Source organism: Chelmon rostratus, chromosome 11 (genome assembly GCF_017976325.1).
Source record: "Chelmon rostratus isolate fCheRos1 chromosome 11, fCheRos1.pri, whole genome shotgun sequence".
Lineage (NCBI taxonomy): Eukaryota > Metazoa > Chordata > Actinopteri > Chaetodontiformes > Chaetodontidae > Chelmon > Chelmon rostratus.
This window is the reverse complement of record NC_055668.1, coordinates 17,115,439-17,138,314: the sequence shown is the minus strand read 5'-3', so window position 1 is coordinate 17,138,314 and position 22,876 is coordinate 17,115,439. Positions and strand designations below refer to the sequence as shown.

The following is a 22,876-nucleotide window of genomic DNA, read 5'->3' as shown; positions in this document are numbered from 1 at the left end:
TGAGGTCTCATAAAAAAGCTGTGTGCCATGTTTTAACAAGTGTTTCTGATTTCCAGAAGGCCCTGCTGGAGATGGGGGAGCATGTAAGACTGTAATAAGACAAATGATGACCTGAAGATTAAAGACTATGATGAATGGACACACCAAGACACACAACCTCCTCTAGATGAAGCAGTGAAAGAATCATTTCCCTGATCCTTTTTGTACATGTTTATGGTGCTTATATGTTTCTTTTACTGTTGGCAAACAAACATGTCTGCAACTCTGGATCATAAGTGGTTAATATTGTTGTGGATTCGCCTGGGGAGGTTTTTTTCAAAAGCCAGAGTGGTTTGCTTTGTCATGGTCTTGACACTGACGTTTCTCATCATGGCTTCCTACAACCTGACATGGGACAAGACAAGACTTCCCTTCACCACCTCACCCAATCAGGTCAGGCCTGGGGTCGTCCATTCAAACACAGCAGCAGCTGAAGTTTCCTCTAAAAACAATTTAATAGACATGAAACAGCTGGTGGAGATCATTAACTCCAAACTGGAATACACACCCAGGAAGGTGCCTGATGAAAAGGATGTCATTGAAATGGACTCTCATGTACGTAAGTCTGTGGGAAATGGTGTAATTAATTTTTGCTGCACAACACGAGACCAACAATGACAAAAATATGGTGGCAAATGATAATTGAGTCAGAACAAACACCGAACAATCAGCCAGCAGATAAATGCCTGTTTGGTAAAGTTCATCACGGTCAGTGTTTGTTGAGACTGACAGAGGTGTAGCAGTGTAATGGTTATAAAGCCAAAGTTTGCAGGGCTGTTAAGTAAATGCTAGGCTACACGTATCCCTTTGTGTTTCAGTGTTATTCTTCAAAAAAGCAAGACCATTTGCAGCAATTACAATGAAAATCACAGTGACAGTGGTGGAGTCACGAAGAGGAATAGCAATTAGAGTTATGTCTCACTGTTCAACCCAGTTTTGTTCCTCTCTGCAGTTGTTCTCTGTAATTCCTCGCCATTTCCTGCCCGATGTCAAGAGTCCTTGCTGGTATGAGGAGATCTCCAGTGTACGCAGCACTGATCCATACAGAAATAACCACTATTGTCCTGGCTCAGCAACCACAAAGACTTTATGTGACAAAATGAGGCCAAACTTCCACAAGAACTTACAAAACAGAGACGGCAAACTGTTTCGTTTGCGCTGCTTGCCTTACTTCTACATCATTGGCCAACCAAAGTGTGGCACAACTGATCTGTACTCCAGGCTGAAAATGCATCCAGAGGTCCAGTACAGCATTATAAAGGAACCGATGTGGTGGACCAGGACTCACTTCGGTAAGTCATCAGGAGAGGGACGCTGTTTCTAAATGTTCTGATGAAAAGTTTGCGAGCTGATGGATTGAAAGATAGTTATAGCTGAGGATCAAATTCATCCAAAGAAAGAAACAAGATGGCAGAGAATACACTAATTTAGAATAGAGGTTCAAAGTCATTTAGACATTCAAACAAGAACTTAAAACAATTACAATGTTTTATGGTTTAAAGCTCTCAAAGGTGAGAATTTTCGGCTTTCCCTGGTCTTACAATAATTGTCAATTCAGTCAATTGAATATTTTTGGGTTTAGACTGTAGGTCAAACATTTGTTGATGTCACCTTGTGCTCTAGGATATTGTGCATTTTTCTCTGTTTTCTGATGTGTTGTTGACCGATTCATTGAGAAAATAGGCAGATTAAAGGACAATGAAAATAATCATGATTTTCATCCCCATTTTAGTAGCAACTCTGATGAAATGTCTGTTTTATGTGAGAAACTTGTCCCAGTGACTCGTACTCCTCTTGGAAATAAGCTATGTATCTTAAAGGATGGAAATAAACAAAATTAATTAGTTGTTAATGATTGTGTCTAGTAAAACAAAAGAAAAATGGAGTCATCAGTTTATGAACCTATTATCCATAAAATGACTTCCAAGCTCACTGAAATCCACCCCAATTTATTGGCCTCTAACAGCATTAGAATAATTTAACAGTCATGAACAATCATCATATTGTTTGGGAAGTGATGACTCCAGACAGTGCTGCAAGATCTTCCAGATTGTGGATTTCTTGTCGTCCCCCATTTCCACTGGTCTCAGGTTTTGTAAAAGTGAAATCAGCAAACAGCTGATGATTTAAATTTGAACTTTCCGTGTCCAAAGTGAGTTCAGATTTTGTCCTGATCAGATATTCTTTCGATGTTCCTTGAAACAAAAATCATGTTTTTTTAAACTACATACAACTAGATGAATTTGCAACATGAATCTCTGACTCAGAATTCACAATGCAAATGAAATCAAAAGAGCACAATAAATTTCAGTTTATCAGTATGCAAATGTCCAGTTGTTGAGATAAATTGCTAGTTTGCAAGTTCAACCTGATTCAAAGTTTATACAATCCATGAAATGCATTTTCTGGTGAAGAAGTGTATAAAAGAGTAAATAATGAATGATGTTTTGGTGTACTTGTACTGTGCATGCAGGTTTTCAGCGTTTCAAAGAAGACTTCTCTGACATTTTTCCTGTGGAAGATTACCTGGATCTGTTTGACGTGGCTGCCCAACACATCCAAGAAAAAATTAATAGAAACTCATCTGGAGACCACCACATGACCCAGTTCGTAACAGGTAAACACATGTGAAAGTGTTGGTGTGTGGGGGTGGGTATGACTTGGTATTGTTTGTGTCAAAAGATTTAAGTTGCAGTTGTTTTTGTCTCCCTTTCCTTCCTTCTGTCTTCCTTCTTTCCCTCATTCTCAACGGATTTTCCATGAGAGGCTTTGGCCTCAGGAGCACTACGGTGGTGCTACTCTAGATATTTCAAAGTGTTTAAAAAGGCAACTCCACTTGCTTGAGGTACAGAGAATAAATAATCAATGTTTCAGTTGATGCCAGTCCATGCACTATGTGGGACAACCGAGCCTGGAGCTATGTTCACAGAGACAGGAAGGAGACAGAGCCCAGTTTTCTGAACCAGGACTTCATCCACGCACTGCAGCCTGGTGCCAAGCTTATTGTCATCCTTAGAGATCCAGTGGAGAGGTACTGTGGAGAAATCCATCCACCCATCTGCCTGAAAAGACACAGATTTGACTTTCTTGTTGGTAAACAGTTTGCTTTGTTTCTACGGGATTTCCCTGTGATTTCTAATAATTGCACACATATTTGTTTTAAATAGACACTCCTATTGTACATCCAGCAAAATGTCCTGTCATAGTTCCAACAGCTTACACCTCTGTCTCTCTCTGTTCCCAGGCTTTATTCTCACTACTTTCACTTTCGGAGCGGGAAAAAGTCCGCAGAGGACTTCCATCAGAGGGTCATAGAGTGTGTACAGATGTTTCAGTCCTGTCTGTCTGAGCGGTCACTTCGCTCCTGTGTCTACAACAGAAGCCTCTTCAGAGCCATGCCGGTTAGATGAAATTATGGTCTCACTTTTAACTGTCTGTATATCAATATACATAAAAACAAAAACAACTCATACACAACAACAAACACCTAGTTTCCTCTCTGTGAATTTGAACCTGTCCTTCCAAGTGGTTAAATTAATAGTACTGCACTCATGTGCACAGTCTTGAGTTTCAGTGGGTAGTATTGTGCTGTGCTGCCCTCCTGAGGCCTCATGGTGTCAGTGAATCTGGATGAAATATATTTCACTGTTCATTTTACTATTCAGTCACTGGAAATTAAAGGTATACTATGCAGGGTTTTCCTGAAAACAATGTAGAGACACAAAATAACCTCTCTCAATCATCACTTGTGACCCACTAGAAGTGTGTGGCAGTGTATCTGCAGAGACCCTGCCCCCTGCCTGTATTTTCTTGTTTTGTTCTCATTTTGCTGTTGTCAGGTCATCTTTTGGCTACAAGGGCAGTGGGTGTGTAGCCCCCAGCCAATAAAAAGGTGGTGACAAGGGCGACGCTGTGATCTGTGTTGTCTGTTTCAGATGTTTGGTAGGCTGCCCTAAATTCTCCTGTCTGGACACAAAAACAAGTAGCTAATGTTGCTGTCGGCTTGTTGACTGCTGTCTGTTACCTGGCACATTATTAGACATTTTAATTACGATATTTTCATGCCACCTAAGTGAGAAAATGTTTGCAATATATCTCCTCATTCAAATTCCTGCAGGTAGTCAGGTACACCGCTCTCGACTTGCTGCCTTATGTTCACTATTCTAGGGCAGCTGTGGTTGGGGATGAGCAGAAGGGGGTGTGTACTTCTGGTGGTGGTGAGCTGTGGAAGAGGGGCCAAGTTTGAATGTTTACAATCAGAATCCTGCACAGTATGCCTTTAAACAATGACTTCATGAAGTACTCAGGCCTTAAAGTCACAAAACTGTCATTGTTGTTACAGCTACAAATTAACTGGTCTGACCTTCAGCATGCTGAAACATCCCTGCACATCAAACAGTGTTTTTATGCCAGTCATGAGCCTACAGTTTGTTTCTGTGTGTATCAGTTCTGAAGTTCTTGCACCTGTTCACTACACACTGAACAATGTTTTCATTGATTGATTCACCTGCAATTTGGAGACAAATATTTTGGTCTGTTGTGTAGTTGTTGCTTTGAAAGCTCACATATCAAAGTGTTGATTGCAGAGCCCACTGTATAACTGGAACAGTGTCTGTTGTTGTGATGAAGTTACTTTAACGTGTATAACTGGGAAAAGGACAGTTAAAGACTGAAGTTTGCTATATTATATCATGGAACAAAAGCAACAATGTCTAGTAGTATTTTGCTTTGAATATTTCACTTTATTGGTTGACATCTTAAAAAAAAAAAACTACCAGGTTTATTCCTCAAAGTTGATTTCCATATATGAATTACATCATTTTGTCCAACACCTGTATGTCTGCTGTTGACTTTGACAAAATATTCTCACCTCAGGACACTTTTGATGTTGATTTAATTTGATTTTTCCCCACAGATGAGGCTAAGTGGGGGGTTGTACGTTGTCTTCTTACTGGACTGGCTGACAGTTTTCCATCGGGACCAGATTCTAGTTCTACGACTGGAGGACTATGCAGCCAACAAGAGAGCGACATTACAGAAAGCTTTTGATTTTCTGGGTCTGAGTAAGCATCCAAAAAGATTCAGCAACATGCTATTTGTATAGTCAAACCTTTAAAATATCAGGCTAAAACAGCCAATATATTCCTGGCTGCGTCCTGTATTTATCTGGCTGTTTCTGCCTCAAGTCTTGGCTTTTGTATTGAACTGGACTCCCACCTCCCCTCCTCCCTGCAGGTCCTCTGTCAGTAGAGCTGGAGGAAGAACTGATGAAAAACCATGTGGCAAACTGCCGGGGCGCATACGGCAAGGCAGTAGGCCCGATGCTTCCAGCCACCAGAGACCTCCTCATGGAATTTCACCAGCCCTTCAACCGCAAACTGGCCAGTGTGTTGGACGACAGCGCCTTCCTGTGGAGTTACCCCTGAAGGGATATGAGCGTGGACAGAAAGTGGACAGCTGTGAAAAAGCACATGAAACCCTTAAAATACACTGTTACATTCCCATAAATTCATTAATCCACACATCTGGATGGGAATCATGTGGTGATGGTACTATGATTTGACCTTTAAAATAGAGAAATATCCCCTGTCCCGTTCATTATTAAATAAAAAACAATTTACACTTGTAATAACACAGTACTCACTTGAAAGGGGTACATCTTGTAATCGCTGAATTGGTTTGTGCACAAAGTGGATCTGTGGAAAGTCATCAAGGAACATTCTGAAAGCTGAGATATTTTAGTACGGTAGTACAGTTTTAAAACCTCCCCAACCTCACTGACCCAGCAGTGGGTGAGTCAGTACAAACTCATACTGCAAACTGTTTAAACTTAAATTCTAGAATAGTAGTCTGAAACGATTTGTCCATAATTGATCATTCACTTATATTTTTTCAAGCAAATCTGTGTCCACCCCTCAAATGTGAGCTCTTGTTACTTTTCTGCGATTTTTTTAATTGGAAGTTGAATATCTTTGGGTTTTGGATGGTTGGTCATACTAAATATGCAGTTTGAAGATGTTACCTTGAGTTGTGGGTGATTGTGATTTTGGCATGTTCCCCTTTTTTCTGACATTTGAGTGGTTAGATAAATATTTGACTGGGAAAATCAACAAAAGATTAATTTCCAATGCAAATAATTGTTAGTTTAATTACTACTGTCCCAAAGGTTCCCAAAAATACCAAAAGTCTTGCTGAATTCTGGGGAAATGTGCCGAAAATGATCCACATGCAGCATATTTACAAGATTTCTATGTGATGGGTGAGAATATTATGTATATAGGACATTAAAGGGGAAAACCTGCTGGTAAGGAGCTAAAAACATGCTAAAATGGCATTTTTGGGAACAATTTCTGCAACTGATGGTGGTCGAGTGACATTATGTTCAGGTACTGGAATTAATCACACCAGGGCACTAAAACTCAGATCATCAGTCCAGTCACTCAGCACTACATTTGATGAGGATACCATGTTAAAATGTCATACTGTTGGTGTGCTGAATAATGTTTCTGGGAGCATTATTTTGCATGTGGAAACCAAGAGATTAAATGCATTTTTTGGCCATCAACTAATTTCCATATATTTTTAAACATTTATCATGTTTTGTGTGATTATAGAATGAAAAAAGAATTGTATGTTTGTCATAACCGAGCCTTGGGCCATGCAAATGCTAGCAAACTGAATTCTCCGCAGATGCCTTAAACACAGCACAGGGAACACAGATGAGTGACTCATTTAAACACTTCTACAGTAGTGTCATGAGTCCCTGTCATCTGAGGAGATGAAAACCCCTAACTGTGCCTGACTTCATGGTTTGACAACCTGTTCCATTAAACAGCATTCAGATTACACGTGACACTTGCCTCTGTCATTGCCAACATGTACTTATTGAAGAAAAATCATGAGTAGAGGGAGATCACTCAGTTCAGTCTCTTTAGTTGGATTCAGAGTCCCTTGAAGCGTTTGGTGAAGCAAACACCAAACAATCACAGACAGACCAAAAACCAGGAAGTGCAGGGCAAAACCTGTAGTCAGAGACAGAAGAGTATATTTAAAGTGTACTGGAAATGCTCATGCAATATATAAATATATGAATGGAGATGCATTTGTAAGTAACTTGTTAAAATTAGTTAATTAGTAAGTTAATTTGTAGGTTGTAGTGCATTTCATGTACAGTATAAGGGCAATATATTGAAGCAAATTGGTATTGCACTTTAAATCCTACATTTTTAGGAGTTTTCCACTACACTTAAAGTGTACTGACAATGCTGAATGGTAAATGGATTGTATTTATATAGCACTTTTCTAGTCTGCTGACCACTCAAAGTGCTTTATAACACAGGCCTGCATTCACCCATTCACACAAGGTAGCTAGGCCACCTGCTCATTACCAGCATGAACACATCAGGGGGAACTTGGGGTTGAGCATCTTGCCCAAGGATACTTAGACATGTAGACTGCCGATGCCAGGGATCCAACCACCAACCTTTTGATAAGCGGACGGCCGCTCTACCTTCTGCGCTTCAGTCGTCCCTGAAGAATGTGAAAGTACATTAGTTTTTATGTACATTCAAAGTACAACTTACATTACATCATAAATGTATTGTCCACTGGGATGAGCAGCCACCCCGCTTTCTCGCATCATTCCTCGTTTCACAGTTTCCGCTCATTCACACCTGGGAACTGACATGACAAACCACCATCATCATCATCCACTGTACACTCTGAAATGACCTTTTCCACAACACAATGTACTTTACAAACCTGTACTGTTTCTACATCCTATTTGTCCTGAAGAGGCCTCTCGTAAGAGAACTGACTTGCACAAGCCCTCTCTGACAAACTTGCCTGGGAGGGGTCGTGCAGTGGTGACCTCTGTGGACATGAGATGATTAGAACTGAGTGGTTCCAAGATATCTGGATTGTTCAGGGTTTCAGTTGTGAGAGGGTGGCTGTTTACACAGTAGCGTTATACAATAAAGACCTCAGGGAAGCATCACTGGGTTTACAGAGCTGAGTGAGAGTGTAGAGCTGACAACATTTTTACAGGCCTTGTCTGTCGTTCCCACAGTCCTCAAGCAGGACTTGCATGAGGTGCGTTCAAGACAAAATCACATTGTTCTGCAAGACAGGTTTCCAGTTTCCAGTTCTCAGCTACGTTGGCCACATTTCATTTGTCTGACTGAGCGTCCCAATTAATAATAGATGAAAGCAGCTGGCAGCTCATCTGAAGATAATTGGCATGAGAGCAACAGCATGTACAGAGTCAGGCACGCTGACTGACTGTTCACAGAACCTGTTTCAAGGCAAGGTGCTAAACCAGCACTGATGCTCCACCCAAAGTCAGTTTGAACACTATAAGACTCATCATCTTTGTCTAGTATCACTTGCCTTGGTGCTTAAGATCTCAAACAGTTGGTACTGAAAAAAGAGACCTGCTTCACCACAGAGGAGCGGTGAGACTTCAGCTGTGATTGGTGACTCCAGCATTTAGTAGGTATGTGTCCATGGTTTGCGTGTATGTAGTCCTTTGTGGCTGCAGTAGGAAGGTGGATGTGTGTTGCAGAGCTCACATGGAGATCGGACACCTTTTTGCTGTTTACAACTCTATTCTCTCCCATCCTGGTGGTTTGTTTTAGTTTTATTGGACAGAGCCTTTGAAACATGGTGGGTCCATCTGGCAGCTGCCCAGTCAGGAAGGTTTTGTGTCAGTCTTTGATTTTCATCACAAATGTTTAATATTTGCAGGGCCTTTACGTTACATATTTAGCAAACAGCTTAGTTTGAACAGTGACTCAGTCCTTCAGCATTTTTACACTGTGTTTTTGACAAGCTTTACAGCAGGAGCTGTTAGATTTCCTGCCAAGATTTCATCCACAATGTGACTTTGAAAAGGACCAGAACAAGAAAAAATACATATACAGATCGCTGCGTACCTCTCAGCAGGGAATGGTTGTTGTTTTTTGTTCTTCAAATTATGTTGAATTGTGATTTCTTTTTCATGCATATGGAGAAGATTGTAATATGCATATGAAAATATTTGTGTGGTTTTCATCCATGCTAGCAACGTTGCTCTGTGGATGGCAATGTCAGTCTGTCAGTTTCAGCTCTTCAAAACACAGCTTGAATATGAATATGAATATGAAAATATTTGTGTGCTAGTATCTCCACCAATAACCTCCAATCCAGTTTTTTCACTCTTGCCCGTGGTACCAGACAGGGCTGTCCTCTATCTCCCCTACTGTTTGCGCTAGATATAGAGCCCTTGTCAATCTTTCTCAGGTCCTCTTCCATTTTTACTGGGATTTCACGATTGGGCACAGAATTTAAATTGTCTCTTTATGCTGATGATTTATTGTTGTATGTTTCAGATCCTGTCCTTTCCATCCCAACAATTTTATCTACTTTTCAGAGATTTAGATCATTCTCAGGCTACAAAGTAAATATCTCTAAAACTGAATGCTACCCTGTCAATGCTTCAGCATAACTACTCAAACAATCTGACATCCCTTTTAAATTTAGCCTGTCTGGCTTTAAGTATCTAGGGATCAATGTAACCAGAAGGCTAAACTCTCTTTTTTCCCGTAATTTCCTGCCTTTAATGTCTAATATTAAATCTGACCTCCAAAGATGGGGAAGCTTACCTCTCTCATTAATTGGAAGAATTAATGCAATCAAAATGAACATTTTGCCTAGATTTCTATTTTTGTTCCACTATCTCCCACTTTTCCTCCCAAAGCAGTTCTTTAAAACAATTGATCAGACTATTTCTCACTTCCTATGGTGTGGAAAGGCGCCCAGGATCCGCAAATCCACACTTCAGAGATGTAAATTCAATGGTGGATTGTCACTTCCAAGTTTTCAACTGTATTTTTGGGCAGCACATATTCACAAGATTTCATTTTGGTTCAAATCAGTTGATCTGCCATGCTTTGATTTAGAGTCGCAGTCATGTGATTCATCCTCCCTAACTGCTTTACTTACTCCTTCTATTCCATCCAACCTCTCTGGCTTTACAAATAACCAAGTGGTTCACTCCACACTTAAAATTTGGTATCAATTTAGGAAGCACTTCAAATTTAAGTAAGCATCTACATTAGCTCCTTTATTGAGGAATCATTTATTCCAATCTGAATTTACAGATTCAACCTTTTTTGCATGGCATAATAAGGGCCTGAAATGTTTTCAAGACTTTTACAAGGATGTTAGTTTTCGCAGCTTTACAGATCTCTCAAGAGAATTTCATCTCCCACCCTCCCGTCTCTTCCGTTACTTCCAAATTTGACATTGCGCTAATGCTTCATTTCCAGCTTTTCCATCTCTACCACCAAATCTACAATGGGAGGAACTTCTAACTCACGATCCACTTCAGAAATCACTCATCTTCAAAGTTTATAATGAAATCCTGTTTTTTGATTGCTCACTAGTTACCAAAGTCAAGACTGCTTGGGAACAAGAACTGGGTCTACATCTGGGAGATGTCTGGTGGGACACTGCTCTTAAGAAAATTCACACTAGCTCAGCCTGTGCTCGTCTCACACTTATACAGTTTAAAGCATTGTTTAGAGTCCATTATTCCAAAACTCGATTGTCACAAATCTATCCCAGTATCGCAGATAATTATGACAAATGCCATGCTTCACCTTGTAATTTAACTCATATGTTTTATTCTTGCTCATTACTCTCTCGTTTCTGGCAGAATTATTTTGATACCATGTCAAAAATACTTTCAATGACCATAAGTCTCTCCCCATGTCGCTATATTCGGGTTCCCAGAAGACCACAACCGGTTTACCTCTAACCAATTAGATATTTTTGCCTTTACCTCCTTATTGGCAAGACGCCATCTTCTGGGAATTCTGATAAATTTTACAAGTGGCTTCCCTTTTAAACATTCTTTCGCTCTCTGCAGTCTATGCCTCCTGATTGATGGACCCCAACCTCCTTTCCTTCCTATCTTTATCATTATTATTTTTTATTTCTTTTTTGTTGTTTTTATTTTATTTTATTTTATTTTTTTATCACTATCATTATTTCTACTTGTACATTGTTTGTTTGCTGCCCGTTCATGTTCCTGTTGGCCCACAAATACAAAAAAGAAAAGGAAAACATTCTAGGAGACGGACTCTATGTCTTGCTTTTCATTCCTCTTGATGCTTTTTGTGGTGTCATCAGCACTTTCAAGTGCCCACTGCTGTCTGCTGATACTTCACATTTCATTGAATGACACAATGACGACTACTCTGACCTTGAAAGTGTCAGTAGAGTTTGTCTTTGCATGTGCTGTGTACGTAGCTCTCATCATAAAGTAAGGGATCTCCATCCAGCAGACCTCACACACTCTGCAGCTGACCTGAGATGAATGTGATATAGAAGAGGGTCTAAACTGAAATTCACATACTGACACCCCAGAGAGACTGCATCAAATACTCTAATATTAGAAATGTCCATTCCACATAGAAAAGCTGTGTGCCATGTTTTAACAAGTGTTTCTGATTTACAGGAGGCCCTGCTGGGGATGGGGGAGCATGTAAGATGAATGATGACCTGAAGATTAAAGACTATGATGAGTGGACACATCAAGATACACAACCTCCTCTAGAAGAAGTACTGAAAGAATCATTTCCCTGATCCTTTTTGTACATGTTTATGGTGCCTCTGTTTTGTTTTATTTTTGGAAAGCAAACATGTCTGAAAATGTGTATATTAAGTTGGCACCCCTTAAGTCACTGACTCGCCTGATGACGTTTTCAAAAGTCAAGGTGGTTTGCCTTCTGATGGTCTTGACACTGACGCTTCTCATTATGGCTTCCTACAACCTGACGTGGGACAGGATAAGACTTCCCTTCACCACCTCACCCGATCAGGTCAGGCCTGGGGTCGTCCAGTCAAACACAGCAGCAGCTGAAGTTTCCTCTCAAAACAGTTTAATAGACATGAAACAGCTGGTGGAGATCATTAACTCCAAACTGGAATACACACCCAGGAAGGTGCCTGATGAAAAAGATGTCATTGAAATGGACTCTCATGTACGTAAGTCTGTGGAAAATGGTGTAATTAATTTTTGTTTCACATTACAAGACCAGCAATGATAAAAAATAAAACATCTTAAAATCAGCCTGCAAAAAAATGCCTGTTTGGTGAAGCTCATAATGACCAGCGTTTGTTGAGACTGACACCTCTGCGGTTTTGGATGGTTAAGTAAATAGTAGGTTACACTGGATATCACAGTTACAGCGGTAGTTAGTCAGTCGGTTGAATAACAATTAGTGCTATGTGTCAGTGTCCAGTGAATGTCAGACATATGAATGTCTAACAGAGGTTTCAAAACAACATAATGCAACTCACAGTAACTAACAGTGGCCAAATGCTGAAGGTGATGATGCATCAGTTGCAAAGCTGCAAAATCATGTCATGTGGCCCTAAATTATGGAGGTTTTGACACTTTTTACATCATGAGAACTTCTAGCCACTTGCATAACACTGTAAAATATAAGAATTCAAGATTTAAATAGTAGCTGCTCACTGTGACAAATGGAACTACTCTGTATTGTACTATATTACTGTTATTTTGTCCTCCCTCTGTCTTGTCTAATATTGTTTTGTTCCTCTCTGCAGTTGTTCTCTGTAATTCCTCGCCATTTCCTGCCTGGTGTCAAGAGCCCTTGCTGGTATGAGGAGATCTCCAGTGAACGCAGCACTGATCCATACAGGAATAACCACTATTGTCCTGGCTCACCAACCAGAGAGACTTTGTGTGACATTATGAGGCCAAACTTCCACAAGCACTTACAACACAGAGATGGCAAATTGTTTCGTTTGCGCTGCTTGCCGTACTTCTACATCATTGGCCAACCAAAGTGTGGCACAACTGACTTGTACTCCAGGCTGCGAATGCATCCAGAGGTCCAGTACAGCATCATAAAGGAACCACAGTGGTGGACCAGGAGACGCTGTGGTGAGTCATCAGGAGGGGGACGGTATTTCAAAATGTTTTGATGAAGTTTGTGGAAGCTAGCTGATCGATTGAAAGATAGCTAGAATTGAGGATTGAATTCACACAAAAGAGAGAAGCAGATGGCAGAAAATATACTAATCTTGAACAGTGAATAGTTTCAACGAGAATTAATCAGCAACTGTTTTGATTATTGACTAATGTCCATTTTATGGTTTTAAGCTTTCAAATGTGAGAATTTTCTGCTTACAGTAAAAGTCAATATAGTAAATTGAATGTTTTGGGGTTTTGCACTGTAGTTTGGACAAATCAAGACATTTATCAATGTCACATTCTGCTCTAGGATATTGTATTGGGCATTTTTCTCTGTTCTTTCCGTTTCATCCCTAATTTCGAGGAAGGACGTGAAGTCTGTTTTATGTGAGAAACTTTTATGCCATAAGGCTTATCTTGAGTAGTACTGCTCTGGAAAATAAACGATGTCATTTCAGGACCTAAATAAACAGGACTAATTAGTAGTATAGTTTGTAGTAAACCAACCAAGTCCTCAGTTTATGAAGTTATTACCCCTAAACTGATTTCTTCGCTCACTGAAATCCTTCCCAATATATTTGCTGTATTTTACATGTTGTTTTTTGCAGCCCTAACTAGAGGAATTTGCAATAAAAAGAGCAAGTTGATCAGATAAATTGCTGGTCTGAAAGCTGGAAAACTAACCTACCACGACTAAAGACGTCCTGTAGCTCCTTCATGTGTATAAAAGAGTATATAATGAGTGATATTTTGTGTACCTGGGGGGCAGGTTATACCCACATCCAAAGTGCCTTCAAAGGCATTTTTCCTGTGGAAGATTACCTGGATCTGTTTGACAAGGCAGCCCAACACATCCAAGAAGAAATGACTCGAAATTCATCTGGAGACCACCACATAACCCAGTTTGTAACAGGTGAACACATGTAAACACATGTTAAAGTCTTTGTGTGTGTGTGTGTGTGTGGGTGTGGGGGTGGGGGGGGGGGGGTTATTGGTATTGTTAGTGTCCACTGTGCAATCAGCAATGAAGACAGCGTCAATGTAGATGGCTGCTCCTAGGTTACTCAGGATGTCCATCACCGCCGACTGGAAGACATTGGTGAATTCTTGTACCCCTGGGGCAACCTCTGCCACACATATGCTTTGCCTTTAAGTGTGAATGCTGTCTATATGTGGTTTGGCCAATCTTAGGGGAGGGAATCCATTTGCCAGATCAATGCATGACAGACTGGCGCTGTTGGCAGTTGGTCACTTGTTGAGAGCCTTGAAGCTGATCCAGCCTCCAACCAACATTTCCTCTATAGCTCCTGGGTTCAGCAGATACTGCCGGTCTGGGGATTGCACTCCTCCTTCAGTGATGTCAACATATTTGGTTCCCAGATCCCCACAGTCATTCTTGAACCATGCCACATTTGCTGTTGAAAATTATTTGCCTCTCCTTCTCCTTCCCAGCTGGGGAGAAGTCACTTTCTTGAATTTTTTGCTGGGTTATGGATGTGATGTCCACTGACCTGTACCATTCCTTCCATCCATGTTCGTCTTGGGTCGGCCTTATATGGACCAATCCAGTGGTGCTGTGTTGGTTGGCTTCTCAGCGGCTTTCTTCGACAGTCATTACTCTTATTTCCTTTTTCCCCCTGGGAACTGTTGCTCCAAATCCCATCTCTTTAAGGCATGGTAATTTCACTGGCTGGCATCTTCAAAAAAGTGACATCTCTCGGTGTGCTGGACTGGCAGTGGCTCCTTTTGCTGAGGGTTATTGTCGTCGTCAATGGAGATTTCCTTGTTCATCTCCTCTTCTTTGTGCTCTGAGTCTGAATGCTAAAGCCAAGCTGACATCTGTGTCATCCTCCCTTTCTCACTGATCTGGTCTGCCACAATGTCAACTCTGCAAGCGGCCCTCCTGCTGGTCATGGCACCATCCTTTCTCTAGATAGGCCTCTGGATGGCGTGGGCTTTGGTTGGCAGACATCTTGCCCCCAGATCTTCCTCGGAGCCTCAGGGCCAGGGTCCCATGGATAATCCTCCAAGGGATTGGCTTGCCCCGTGGCCTGCAGCAATGAAAATGAAGGTCTTGGCCTGGAGGTTTGCTGCTCCCAAGGGCATCCTATACTGGTCCTGAGTCCTGCTCCAGGCATTGAAGGCAGCTGAACTTGAGATGCAAGTTTCCCTAGCCCTGTCACCTCCTTAGCCTTCATAGGTCGCAACTTCTCAGGTTTGGTGAGGACCTCCTTGCTGGCTGATCTTTCGCCGCTTTGCATGGTAGCCAGGAGTAGTAGTTCTTGGTCTTAATCCATGCAAGTGATGACCATGATTTCCTTGTTTAAATCCCCCATTCTGGGCATCCCCAAGTAAAGCTTCAAAACTCCCACAACTGCCTTCTCAATCCATCTTTGCACACCACAATTCATCTGAGTTGCATTTCATTTTCCCTATAGATACCCCTCTCCAGTGATATCAACATCTAGACCTGGTAGTCCTGGAATCCTTCAGCCACCGTGACCGTTGCTCCATTAGTCACCATGACCTGTTTCTTCTCATAGGACTCACCATCTTGGCCCTTCAGCCCGTCCTTAACTTCCTCTTTATACTCCTCTCTGGCTTATCTGACCAGTCCTTTTCTGAACGTGCCATTGTAGAGCATAAGGCTGTCTTTGGTGAACACAATCAGACCATCGGCATTAATGTCACATGGGCTTTCAATCAAATGGCAGGCCTTGATTCCAGAGTGATGGAAAATTCTGCCCCTTCCCGCCTGGACTGGGCATAGAGAGGGTGCTAAATCCTCTTTGCCCATTGTGAGCACTGTGGGTGACTTAGAACTTCCTCCTTCTTTTCTCTTAGAGTCTCTCGCTGCTGCAGGCTGTGATCCTATATCGAGGTGACCTTCTCTGTAGCGCTGCACCCTTCCTTCTCCCCTTTCAAACCTACGCACAGGCTGCTTAAATCCTTTAGTAAAGTTTACTCACAGTTTAAGTGTACCAGCTTTGTCACTTTGGTCTGCATTTGGGTTCAATCCCTTGTTCGTCCATGACACAAATTTGACATCAATGCTTCCCAGTTACCCTGAGGAGTGCAGAATTTTATGTTTTTTACACGATGTGGTTCGTGCAAACACTTTAGTTTATGAATTTTAAATAAGACATACATTTTCGTTTATAATCAAGTGATCTTGATGAATTACCATCATTCTAAGGTCAGATTTGGTCAGTTTTACTGGTGAAAGCATTCCAAGAACATGATTTGTTCAAGAACAGTTGAAATTTGATAATACAACATTCATTTCTGTTTTTAAAATTTCTAGCTCTGATATATAGTGTAATTTTGATTATTTTGATAAACCATACCTGAAAACACGTGTAAGTCCTACATACTGGACCTTTAAAAGAACAGTTTTCACCCAAGGTGGCACTGAATTTATCAATGTCTTGACAGTTGAAGCCAGTGGCGCCATTATGTGGGACAACCAAGTCTGGCGGTATGTTCGCAGAGACAGGAAGGAGACAGAGCCCGGTTTTCTGACCCAGGACTTCATCCACGCACTGCAGCCTGGTGCCAAACTCATTATCATCCTGAGAGATCCTGTAGAGAGGTACTGTCAAAAAATCCATCCACTCATCTGCCTGAAAAGACACAGATTTGACTTTCTGTGCTGAAACAGTTTGGTTTGGCTCTAATTCCCTGTAATTTCTAATTGTTGCAGAACATTTTGTTTTGTAACTGGCTTACACCTCTGTTTCTTTCTGTTTCCAGGCTTTATTCTGACTACCTGTATTTTAGGAGGGACAAAAAGACAGTAAAGGACTTCCATCAGAAGGCCATGAAGTCTGTCCAGTTGTTTCAGTCCTGTCTATCTGAATGGTCACTTCGTTCCTGCGTCCACAACATAAGCCTCCTCAGAGCCATGCCGGTAAGATGAAATGATGTTCTCACTTTTAACTGTCTGAATATCAATATACATCAGAATAATGACAACTTGTACGCCTGTATTTAATCATACACAACAGCAAACAACCTAGTTTCCTCTCTGAGAATTTGCACCTGTCCTACAAGTGGTTGTAAATGGATATTAATGCACTGATGAGCGTCTTGTTCTGTGCAGGGACAAATATAACCAACTAGCTGTCCTGTGTCACTTCAGACCCTTCAGCATATTTTCTATCAGGCAGTGCTCCCACAGGACTGAGCCAAGTTATAAGCTCTGTCGGTTGTCACCTCTATTCTCAACATGTAGATGACAGCACTGTTATCCTGAGAGATTTAGGACAGTAAAACGTGACAATCAGCTGGGCCTGAAACCATTGAGAACAGAAACACAATCTCTCAAAAATAATTCATTCGATTGTTTCTGTTGACTCTTCTGTTCTGAATGAGATGAAGATGAGGGTTTTCACAGTCTGTTAAAGCTTGCGCCACTCTGCTTGAGAATCAAAGCACAGTGTTTAGTTTCAGTGTGTGTCAGGTGTCAGTGCATCTGGATCAAATAACTTTGACTCTTAATTTTGCCATTTAATAACCAGGAATTAAAGGCATACTATGCAGGAGTTTCCTACAACAAAGTAAAGACTCACACGAAGGTAATCTCTCTCAACCATAATTTATGACCCATGAGAAGTGTGGGGGGGATCTATTTATTTGATGCGTTTGCACAAATTTGCTGTGTGTTTTTTCTCATTCATACTGAATATGCCCAACATACTTTCTCTATAATCTAATCATATTTTTTAACTAAGTTGTGAACCAACAGTTTGTTTCTCAGTGTATCAGTTCTGAAGTTCTTGGACCTGTTCACTACACTCTGAAAAACATTTTCATTGATTCATCTGCAATTTGGACATATACTGTGTGGGTTAATTAGTAATGATCCTCGGGTGTGCAGGTGGCCATGTCCAGCTCAGCACAGAGACAAAGACACACAGACAGGGAGCGAGAGAACACACATGAAACACAAGGGAGGAGACACAAAGGAAACACAGGGGGCTGGCAGGGAGAAACTGCCAATCCTGACACACAAATATTTTGGTCTCTTCAGGACTGTTGTGTAGTTGTTGCTTTGAAAGCTCACAGGATATCAGAGACCACTGTATACCTTTAACAGTATCTGTCGTGATTAAGTTATTTTGAAGTGCATAACTGTGAAAAGAAGAGCTATAGGCTGACGCTTGCTGCATTCTACATGTTATTGAACAATAACCAACAATGTATTTACTTACAATGTAAGTATTTTGCTTTGAATACTTTGCAGCTTTCCTGTCTGTGTCCCATTCTTAATATTACTTCCGCCGCTGACGCGAGTGGCAGCCTCTCTAGCAGCTCCCTGTGATCTTCGCACTCTTTTGTTTTTCTTTTCTTCCTCTGTCTGGGTTTCTTGGAAAGTACTTCTCTATCCTATGGATATGGACTCTTCAAAAGCAACGCAGACACTCGTTTATTCAAGGAACTTTTTAATCGCCTTGAGAGCAGAGTCCCGCTTCGGTGTGGTCCCGTGTTTACCTGTGGACGTAAGGAAGCCGTGCCGGGGCTGCAGAGCCGGCGCTATGCTAAAAGCAAAGCGGCTAGCAAAGAGGTGGAGATTCAAGCCTACGGTGCCTTCTCTGATCATGGGAAACGTGAACTCTTTACCGAATAAGATCGGCGAACTGGCTGCGCTGACGATGAACCTAAAGACCTTCAGGGAGTGCAGTTTACTGTGTCTCACTGAGACGTGGCTAACAGCTAGCATCCAAGATGCTAACGTGGAGCTACCGGACTTCAGCACAGTCAGAGCGGACAGAGACACAAGAGCCTGTGGGAAGCGCAAAGGAGGAGGACTCGCACTGTATGTGAACAGACGGTGGTGCTATCCTGGGCATGTGAACATTAAAATCTCCAGCTGCTGCAGGGATATCGAACTCATGGCTGTAAGTTTACGTCCCTATTTCTTGCGCAGGGAGTTCAGTCACGCCATTGTTCTCATTGTTTACATTCAGCAGCGCGCCGACGCGGAGGCTGTGTGTGACGTCATCCACAGCGCTGTGGCCAAACTTCAAACACAGCATCCTGAGGCCCTTGTGCTAATCTCTGGGGACCTTAACCATGTCACTTTGGACAATGCACTGGCTGCTGAATGTAGCAGTAGGGCTGTAGCTGTGTGCTGCCTTAATTGGTGCTGCGGTCTCAGCTTGTCTCTGCTTGGGGCGCAGTCTATAAAGGTGGGTGGTTGTGCTCTGGGAGCCCTCTTGCCTGAAGCTTCCGGGTGCCCCGACTCCACCAGTTGCTTCACCTGGTCGCCTCAAGCCGGATCGCTCGGCTCGCCGGTCCTCGGTTCCTGAACTTAGGTGTCCCCTCTCCATGGTCGGAGACAATCGCGGCCCATTGAGTGTCTCTCCCTCTGCGCCTCGTCTCATGTGCTGTAGCGTGGAGGTGGGTGGTCCGCGGTCCTCTGCCGCATTTGTGGTCGCGCCGCTGCGGCGCAGAGCTCTCCTCTTCCTCACCTTGTGATGGTCGTCCTCCTGACGGGTACACGTGTGCGCAATCCGCTCTACCGGCTCTAACTCCGCCCCTCGGCACGCCGCATCAGCTGGCTGCTGTTTCGCCGGTCTGTGTCACCTGCTGTTTTGCCGATCTGTGTTACCTGCTGCGTTTTGTGTACCTGCTGAACAATTATTTGTTTCCATTCATCCAACCCTGCACCTCCAGCGTTGCTGTTGTTGGCACTCATTAGGGTGGTTGCCGTTCTTACCCTGGGCTGTGCACACCTTGACTGATTTTTATTAATAATTTCTCTTTTAATTGAGTCGCATGTGTATTTGGGTTTAGTTAGTTATTATCTTTGTCCTTTGCCTTGCGTTTGGATTGCTTTGCATGTTTGTTTGCTTTACTTCTTCTTTATTATCATCTTTCTTTGGTTGCTCTGCATGTTTATTGGAGTTTATTATTTTTGATAAATTCAAGATTATTTCTGATTATCTTTGCTTATCTGCTGTGGGTTATTTGACCATTTTCTTTTGTTTGCATGGGTTTGGTTCTGTTAATTTGTGTGGTCCAATTAATTTAACCCAATTTATTTATTTGTCCTTTTGTTGTGTATTTTGTGGGGTTTTGTTAATTTGTGTGGTTTATTAGTTTAACTATGAGTTAAGCCCAATTTAGTTATTTGCCTTTGTGTTTATTTTGTTGGGTTGGTCTCGAGGGAGTGTTTGATTGTGTGTGTGTGCGTAATAATTTTATTGATGAATTGTGTTAAACTTATAATATATTGTTAAATAAAAGAACGTATTATCTATACTGGACCCAGTCTCAAGCCTTCATCAGTAAAACGAACTTGTGTGCTATCTCTACTGTGGAAAGGGTTAGCATAATTCTCCAGGTGAAATTCCTGGGGTGGCGTTGTCGGTTACTATTGTCAATTTGACTATCAATCTCTCCAACTGTTTCCAACAAAATTCACGTAACAGTCACTAGATTAGATCCATCATTCACCCCGACCCCCTCTGCTGCCACATTTTCAACCGGTACGTGGACTGTAGCACCAGGGGGAAGAGGACAATAGATCTGATGTATGCAAACGTGAAGAATGCATACAGAGCCATCCCCCTGCCAGCACTGGGGAAAGCAGATCACAATCTGGTCCTGCTCAAACCTCACTACATACCAAGAGTGAGGAGACTACCAACAACAACACGCTCATTCAGGAAGTGGTCTCCTGAAGCTAAGCAGGCTCTGAAAGACTGCTTTGAGACCACAGACTGGGAAGCACTGCAGGGGTCTCACAACGAGAACATGAAGGAGATGGTTGACTGCACCACAGACTATATTAACTTCTGTATGGACACTGTTGTTCCAGTAAAAACTGTACGCTGCTTTGCCAACAACAAGCCCTGGATTACCAGTGACATCAAAGGACTTCTGAATCAGAAGAAGAAAGCCTTCAAAGATGGTGACACACTGGAGATCGAGAGGGTACAGAAGGAACTCAGAGTCCAGCTCAGAGAGGTGAAGGAGCAGTACGGAAGGAAATTAGAAGAAAGGATGCAGAACAACAACATGAGGGAGGTGTGGGAGGTGATGAAGACCATCACTGGCTGCAGCTCCAAGAAGGGTGCCCACATTGAGGGGGATGTGGGGAGGGCAAACCAGCTCAACCACTTCTTCAATAGATTTGATCACCCCAACCCATTCACACCTCTGAGCACAGCAGCCCCCACCCTCCTACTCCCGCAAGCCATCACCAACACAGATGAGGACATCTCTCCTCCTCCCCTCACACCACCCACGACAATCACAGCAGCTCAGGTCTGTAGTGAGCTGAAGAGGCTGCGCCCCAGCAAAGCCGCAGGTCCAGATGGAGTATCACCACGACTGCTGAAGGCCTGTGCGAGGGAGCTGGGACACCCCCTTCAGCGCATATTCAACCTGAGCCTGGGACAGGGGAGGGTTCCCCAGCCGTGGAAGACATCCTGCATCATTCCAGTCCCGAAGAAACCACATCCTGGGGAACTGAACAACTTCAGGCCGGTCGCCCTGACGTCACACGTGATGAAGACCATGGAACGGCTGCTGCTCCATCACCTGAGGCCACAGATCCACCACGCTCTTGACCCTCTGCAGTTTGCTTACCGAGAGAAGATGGGAGTGGAGGATGCCATCATCTGCTTCACCGATCTCTCTCTCACCTGGACAGAAGCAGTGGTGCTGTGAGGATTACTTTCTTGGACTTCTCCAGTGCCTTTAACACCATCCAGCCACTGCTCCTCAGGGCCAAACTGACAGAGATGGGAGTTGAAACACACCTGGTGGCATGGATTACTGACTACCTGACTGGCAGACCTCAGTATGTGAAGCTGGGGGACTGCAGGTCCAACACTGTGGCCAGCAGCACAGGAGCACCGCAGGGAACTGTGCTCTCTCTGGTCTTGTTCACCCTGTACATGTCCGACTTTCAATACAACTCGGAGCTCTGTCATGTACAGAAGTTTGCGGACGACACAGCCATAGTGGGCTGTATCAGGAGTGGACAAGAGGATGAGTACAGGAAACTGATCCAGGACTTCATCACATGGTGTGACTCCAACCACCTGCTCCTCAACACCACCAAGACCAGGGAGATGGTGGTGGATTTTAGAAGACCCAGGCCATGTCCAGAACTGATCACCATTAAAGGGGACTGCGTGGAGGTGGTTCACACCTAGAAATACCCGGGAGTGCAGCTGGACGAGAAACTGGATTCAACTGCCAACACTGATGCTCTGTGCAGGAAAGGACAGAGCCGCCTGTACTTCCTCAGAAGGCTGGCATCCTTCAACATCTGCAAAAAGCTGCTGCAGATTTTCTACCAGTCTGTGGTAGCGAGCGCCCTCCTGTACGCAGTAGTGTGCTGGGGGAGCAGCTTAAAGAAAAAGGACGCAGCACGCCTGGACAAACTAGTGAGGAAGGCAGGCTCCGTCGTTGGCACAGAGCTGCTGGACAGTCTAACATCTGTGGCAGAGCGACGGACACTGAACAAGCTCTTGTCCATAATAGACAATCCTGATCATCCATTGCACAGCACCATCTCCAGGCAGAGGAGCAGCTTCAGTGACAGACTGCTGTCATTGTCCTGCTCTACTGACAGACTGAAAAAATCGTTCCTCCCCCAAAAACAATAATCAACACAACAACTCCAAACCCACTACACACTTACACCGCACAGCATGGACACACGCACTTTATCACACACACATCTATATGCTGGACCCAAGTGTGGACAATCCGACTATTGCACACTGTTATTTTGCACAACTGCACTACTATGCACATATTTACCTGCTCAAATGTTTATCCTGTATTACAGATGTTTATCCTGAATAGACAGATGTTAAGACGTTTATCCTG

At 42.8% G+C, this 22,876-nt stretch overlaps 2 protein-coding genes across 2 annotated transcripts; both read left to right on the top strand.

Annotated features, from left to right (window-relative positions):
* Positions 1-100: 100 nt before the first annotated feature.
* LOC121614107 (carbohydrate sulfotransferase 15-like) lies at positions 101-6,866 on the top strand. Its single transcript, XM_041947886.1, has 7 exons — positions 101-594; positions 992-1,331; positions 2,513-2,656; positions 2,914-3,070; positions 3,284-3,440; positions 4,955-5,102; positions 5,275-6,866. The coding sequence occupies exons 1-7, from the start codon at positions 208-210 to the stop codon at positions 5,463-5,465; spliced, it is 1,524 nt and encodes a 507-aa protein (XP_041803820.1). The 5' UTR covers positions 101-207; the 3' UTR covers positions 5,466-6,866.
* Positions 6,867-11,723: 4,857 nt separating this feature from the next.
* On the top strand, positions 11,724-16,943 carry LOC121614111 (carbohydrate sulfotransferase 15-like). The gene is made up of 5 exons (XM_041947890.1): positions 11,724-12,065; positions 12,655-12,994; positions 13,794-13,937; positions 16,460-16,616; positions 16,778-16,943. Exons 1-5 carry the CDS (start codon positions 11,724-11,726, stop codon positions 16,941-16,943), a joined length of 1,149 nt encoding a protein of 382 aa, XP_041803824.1.
* The last annotated feature ends 5,933 nt before the right edge of the window (positions 16,944-22,876 follow it).